Source organism: Myxocyprinus asiaticus, chromosome 26, assembly GCF_019703515.2.
Source record: "Myxocyprinus asiaticus isolate MX2 ecotype Aquarium Trade chromosome 26, UBuf_Myxa_2, whole genome shotgun sequence".
NCBI lineage: Eukaryota > Metazoa > Chordata > Actinopteri > Cypriniformes > Catostomidae > Myxocyprinus > Myxocyprinus asiaticus.
In genome coordinates this window covers 42,756,612-42,763,065 of record NC_059369.1, presented here as the reverse complement: position 1 = coordinate 42,763,065, position 6,454 = coordinate 42,756,612, and the positions used below count along the sequence as shown (strand labels likewise).

At 40.0% G+C, this 6,454-nt stretch overlaps 1 protein-coding gene across 10 annotated transcripts in view; it reads right to left on the bottom strand.

Annotated features, from left to right (window-relative positions):
- Positions 1–563: 563 nt before the first annotated feature.
- The window catches only part of c2cd5 (C2 calcium dependent domain containing 5), a 51,567-nt gene continuing 45,676 nt past the window's right edge, over positions 564–6,454 (bottom strand). For 7 of the 10 annotated variants that reach the window (XM_051656112.1, XM_051656115.1, XM_051656114.1 and 4 more), the window contains 3 exons: positions 5,553–5,746; positions 1,706–1,852; positions 564–1,616 (listed from right to left, as the gene is read on the bottom strand). In XM_051656112.1, the coding sequence (XP_051512072.1) occupies positions 1,491–1,616; positions 1,706–1,852; positions 5,553–5,746 (467 nt within the window). In that variant the 3' untranslated portion in view covers positions 564–1,490. Of the gene's footprint in view, positions 1,617–1,705; positions 1,853–5,552; positions 5,979–6,454 lie in introns of those variants that run through there. The other 3 variants (XM_051656118.1, XM_051656119.1, XM_051656111.1) reach the window with 2 other exon arrangements.

Here is a 6,454-nt window from a genome sequence, read left to right as displayed (position 1 = left end):
CACAAAGCAACGTCAGATTACTTATAATGTACGAGTTAAGCCTTCCTCATAGTAAGGTTTGTAAAATTGCCCACGGCTGCAGTCTGACTCGTGTAATTATTATTGTTATTATTTTTATTATTATTTTATTTATTCTACCTTTGGAGATCCTAAGTTTTTTCACATTGATATATTGTTATTATGCACACGCCTATTTAAAACAATGGGCGTAGCCACACCCACCGTAGATTTAAGAAATGTGGCATTTTACATACACGACGCCATCTAGCGGTTCGGATGAGAATAACTATTCAAGTGCATTTTATTGTCTTAACTGCTCGTCCATAAAATAGCATATCTTACTAGCTGATGTGGTATTACATTTTTTTTTTTTTTGTGTCCTTTCATATTATAAGAAATTGTAGGTCTTAACCGTCTCAAATAATTATCAGCTGACATATCTGCCAGAATCTTGCTCCATATATTTGTGATAACTTGTCTTGTTTTCCTAAGAATATGTCTACAACATTTGATTCATAAAACAATTAGGCAAAAAAAAAAAAAAAAAAAAATACAAGGATGAATCACACAAGAGCTATAACAGTTTTATTTAATTATACTATTAATGTGCAATTTTGTTTTGTCCTCAGGCAAACACATATATACAAAATAATAGCAATAAAAATCAGTCAACACATGAGCAGAGGATTCAGCATGCTGCCAACCTCAACCAGACTTGAGTCTCCTCTCCATTCTCATCAACTGTACATTCACGTGTCCCACAGTTCATGGTGAGCATGCCTCTGCCCCTAAAATATCTCTTTATCTTATTGATTAACTGGCATTGCACATGCAAGGGAACAGGACCAGCCTCACAGACGTCTGACGTCTGAACAAAAAAAAAATAAAAATCACACATTGTGGCACATGAAAGCAAACGAACACATTTACAACATCTGACATGATTATAAAGAGATCAGTAGGACGTGATGAGAAATATCTAACTTGAAACCAGTATGGCAGATTCAGTGTTTTAAAATCCTGAACTGGATGTCTGTGCGAGTGCATAAGTAGTTTATTCCAATATTGAAATATAAAACATGGCCATTTAGAGATGTTCACATATTTACAAACTCTTTACAAACACCCAGACACTCACTCTTTTAGACCTTTTAAATTTGTAGCTGCCGCAGCCTCATATGGACAAACTGGAATGTGAACAATAATGGCCAACAAATAGAAAAATGGCAGACGTCCTTTTTGAAAGGATTCTGATGGAGGGATTTTAAAACATTATTCGGAAATAAAACATCGATCATTTAATGGGCTAAAATACGACACTCGAGAGAACCAGCCAATCGGGTTGCAAAGAGATCTTTAAGTTATTTTTGGAAACTTTAGATTTGGTTGGTGCCGTAGTTTTAACATGAACCAGCTTCAAATGGCATAAGATGGCATGGTTCTGGTTAAGACTAGCACACTTGAGTTTTTTGGAGTGTGTGTTTGAGGGTTCACGTTCCGTCCCCACCGTTGGAGGTCTCTCTGGTCGCCGACTGCGGCTGTATAGAAGTCGTCTCAAGTTCGGATTCTCGGACAAAGATAACAGCGTCCCCGCTAACGTTGATTAGGCTCTGCGCCTGAAAAGCACAAACAACACATGCATAAATTAAAACGGTGATCAGTTGAGTGTAAAGGAGCTTGGGTTTTTGATTATTTATATCTTAACCTGATTCTTGTTGGGGTTCTCCATAAACACACACTCCTTCATGCTGTAGGAGACAACAGCATTTCCTCCGAGAGCAGCAACGTGGGCGCGAACCATTGCAAATACTTCAGCTATGAACGTATGAAGAAACCCACTCACACCTCCCTCCTAACACACACACACACACACACACACACACACACACACACACACACACACACGTACGTTACAATTTCTCATTGGTATTAAAGGAATATTCTGGGTTCAATACAAGTTAAGCTCAATCGACAGCATTTGTGGCATAATTAATTTCGGCTCGTCGCTCCTTTTCATAAAAAAGAGGTGAAAATCAAGGTTATAGTGAGGCACTTACAATGGAAGTGAATGGGGCCAATTTTTCGAGGGTTTAATACAGAAATGTGAAGCTTATAATTTTATAAAAGCACTTACATTAATGAATCATGTATTATTTGAGCTGTAAAGTTGTTTAAATCATCATTTTTACAGTCGTTTTAGTCGTTGACATTACATCGTCATGGTAATGAAGTTGTAAAATTGGCTATAACTTTACACAGATGCGGTTAGTAAGTGATTTTATCACAGTAAAATCATGTTTACACACATATTGTTTATGTCTTGTGGCTATACTTTTGAAACAGTGAGTATTTTAACATTCAAAAATTGGCCCCCATTCACTTCCATTGTACTTCACCTTGATTTTTGCTTTTTTTTTTTAAAAGAAAATGAGGGACGAGTCTAAATAAATATTTGTGGTAATCAACATTATGCCACAAATGCTGTCCATTGAGCTTAACTTACAGTGGTGTGAAAAAGTGTTTGCCCCCTTCCTGATTTCTTATTTTTTTGCATGTTTATCACACTTAAATGTTTCAGATCATCAAACAAGCTTAAAGATTAGTCAAAGATAACACAAGTAAACACAAAATGCAGTTTTTAAATGAAGGTTGTTATTATTAAGGGAAAACAAAATCAAAACCTACATGGCCCTGTGTGAAAAAGTGTTTGCCCCACCTGTTAAAACATAACTTAACTGTGGTTTATCACACCTGAGTTCAGTTTCTCTAGCCACACCCAGGCCTGATTACTGCCACACCTGTTCTCAATCAAGAAATCACTTAAATAGGACCTGCCTGACAAAGTGAAGTAGACCAAAAGATCTTCAAAAGCTAGACATCATGCCGAGATCCGAAGAAATTCAGGAACAAATGAGAAAGAAAGTAATTGAGATCTATCAGTCTGGAAAAGGTTATAAAGCCATTTCTAAAGCTTTGGGACTCCAGAGAACCACAGTGAGAGCCATTATCCACAAATGGCGAAAACATGGAACAGTGGTGAACCTTCCCAGGAGTGGCCAGCCGACCAAAATCACCCAAGAGCACAGCGACGACTCATCCAAGAGGTCACAAAAGACCCCACAACAACATCCAAAGAACTGCAGGCCTCACTTGCCTCAGTTAAGGTCAGTGTTCATGACTCCACCATAAGAAAGAGACTGGGTAAAAATGGCCTGCATGGCAGAGTTCCAAGACGAAAACCACTGCTGAGCAAAAAGATCATTAAGGCTCGTCTCATTTTTGCCAGAAAACATCTTGATGATCCCCAAGACTTTTGGGAAAATACTCTGTGGACTGACGAGACAAAAGTTAAACTTTTTGGAAGGTGTGTGTCCCATTACATCTGGCGTAAAAGTAACACCGCATTTCAGAAAAAGAACATCATACCAACAGTAAAATATGGTGGTGGTAGTGTGATGGTCTGGGGCTGTTTTGCTGCTTCAGGACCTGGAAGACTTGCTGTGATAAATGGAACCATGAATTCTGCTGTCTACCAAAAACTCCTGAAGGAGAATGTCCGGCCATCTGTTCGTGACCTCAAGCTGAAGCGAACTTGGGTTCTGCAGCAAGACAATGATCCAGAACACACCAGCAAGTCCACCTCTGAATGGCTGAAGAAAAACAAAATGAAGACTTTGGAGTGGCCTAGTCAAAGTCCTGACCTGAATCCTATTGAGATGCTGTGGCATGACCTTAAAAAGGCAGTTCATGCTCGAAAACCCTCCAATGAGGCTGAATTACAACAATTCTGCAAAGATGAGTGGGCCAAAATTCCTCCACAGCGCTGTAAAAGACTCATTGCAAGTTATTGCAAACGCTTGATTGCAGTTGTTGCTGCTAAGGGTGGCCCAACCAGTTATTAGGTTTAGGGGGCAATCATTTTTTCACACAGGGCCATGTAGGTTTGGATTTTGTTTTCCCTTAATAATAACAAGCTTCATTTAAAAACTGCATTTTGTGTTTATATTGAACCCAGAATATTCCTTTAAGGGGTCATATCATAAAGAATCATTATAGAGGTCGACCGATAGTGGATTTTGCCGATACCGATAACTAAGGTGGTGGAAAAGGCCGATAACCGAATAATCGGCTGATAGTTTTTAAAATAGATTTAATGAATTTTTTTTTTTCATCCAATTTGGAATGCCCAATTCCCTATGCACTTTTAAGTCCTCGTGATGGCGTAGTGACTCGCCTCAGTCCGGGTGGCGGAGGAGGAATCCCAGCTGCCTCCGCGTCTGAGACCGTCAACCCGCGCATCTTATCACGTGGCTTGTTGAGCGCTTTGCCACGGAGACATAGCACGTGTGGAGGCTTCACGCACCTCACCGAGAACGAACCACATTATAGCGACCACGAGGAGGTTACCCCATGTGACTCTACCCTCCCTAGCAACCAGGCCAATTTGGTTGCTTGGGAGACCTGGCTGGAGTCACTCAGCACACCCTGGGATTCGAACTCGTGAACTCCAGGGGTGGTAGTCAGCGTCTTTACTCGCTGAGCTACCCAGGCCCCCGATTTAATGAATGTTAAACAAGAGGCAACAAGAGTACAAAATTAATAATATCCCAGATGCAGTTTTTTTGTTCAACCAAAATCCCAATAATAACCAGAAAAATTAAGATTTGGTGCACAATGTGGAATTTTAATCTGTAAACAAGCCCAAAACACACAAATGACTCTTATTTTGAAACGATGGAGACTTGGCTCCATTACAATGCTCTATATTTAAATATTTACCAAATTAAGATTTTATAGCCTATATATTTACCAGATGAAGAGTTTGTATATATTTCACCAGATGAGGTTTAACGAGAAATAAGGTTTATTAATATTCACAAGATATGAAGTTGGAGGCACGATGTGCTGATGGGGCACGTTTCCATATTGTTAAATTTTTCTTTGCATGCCCTTTAATTTAGATTGATTAATTTAATTGATTTTCCAATCAAAATAGTGCCAGCCACAAAGGAACACTAAAACTATTGGCATAGATTTTTGCCAATAACCTATAGTTCCGAAAAGCAACTATCGGCACCGATTAATCGGTAAAACCGATATATTGGTCTACCTCTATAACATTATATGTGGACTTCAGGGAGAAAAGTTAAAGAATAAAGGCACAGTCACATTTACCTTTGCACTGAGAAATTCAGCGGGCGATACAGTCATCTCAATGGGAATCCACGTGATTTTGCGCAATGGAGTTCAAGTTTGGTGAACTTTCACAGGTGAATTTGCTGCGTTGACCAATAAGAAGTTGCTTGGGTAGGCGGTGACCTTTGTGTTGGTGGTGCTTTGTACACAACTACACTGAATATTCACAATGGACAAGGACATCATTTTAGAGTATAAAGTGAAGCATTAAAAAGAGGCTGCTTGGCAATTCATTTTTTGCTGGTTTCACACGCGTACAACATCCGTCCACGGCTTCTTCGCTCGCGGAGTTTCCCCGTACAAAGGTAAATGTGACCGCACCTTAAAAGTATGACATGGCTGCTTAAAATGTGTACCTCTCTCAGCGAGCTGGTCTCTCTAATGAAGAACATGTTGATGATGCCAAGGTATTTGATGATCTTTGCTCCAGGAATGAAAGAGAGGGGAGTCATTTTGACCACTGTAACAGAACTGCCAGAGTACGAGCGATTCGACTGAAGGGAACGAGAGCGACCTTCTGGCAACGGGCTGGCCTTCTCCAGAGAAGACACTGTTGAGAGTAAGAGAGCAAGAGAGAGAGGGGTAGAGAGAAAGAGAAAGAGAAAGAAAAGGGGGGGGGGGGGGAGATACCAGACACGGCCTTCAGAGGGCGCTCAACAAGACTAACAAATGTGACAAGACAAACATAAGCAACGAGTGACCAAAAGAAAGGGACAAGTGTGCACTTGTGTGTGTTGCAGATCAGTTGCATGTGATCAAAGCAAATCACTACAAAAAGATCACTGCACCATGCAAATAAACACCATGCAAATAAAGAGAGACAGAGAGAGAGAGAAAGAATTAATGCACACGTGTCGAATCTGCCTTGATCAATCAGGACAATGAACTTTGAGGAAGGAGACTTTTCTATCAAGAGTGTGAAAGATTTCATATCACCAGTCAAAGCTGTAATACATCATATTGTGTACCACAACTGTTACAGACCTGTAAAGGCATGCTGATGATGCATTGATCACAGGATTACATTAGCCAGTTCAAATATAAAATCACTGAGACACTGAATAATTGTTGGTCTTCATCATGGTCCCTTACTAAGGCTCAACCTCAACTTTCACACTCTGTCAATCAAGTTTGATCGGATCGGTGTATGGCAGCAAGATTCTTCCAGTTTTGGATGCAGGACATGGGAGTATGTGTGTGTGTAAGGATGTATGCATGAGACCATAGACAAGAGTAGACGCCGTATTACGTTTGATAA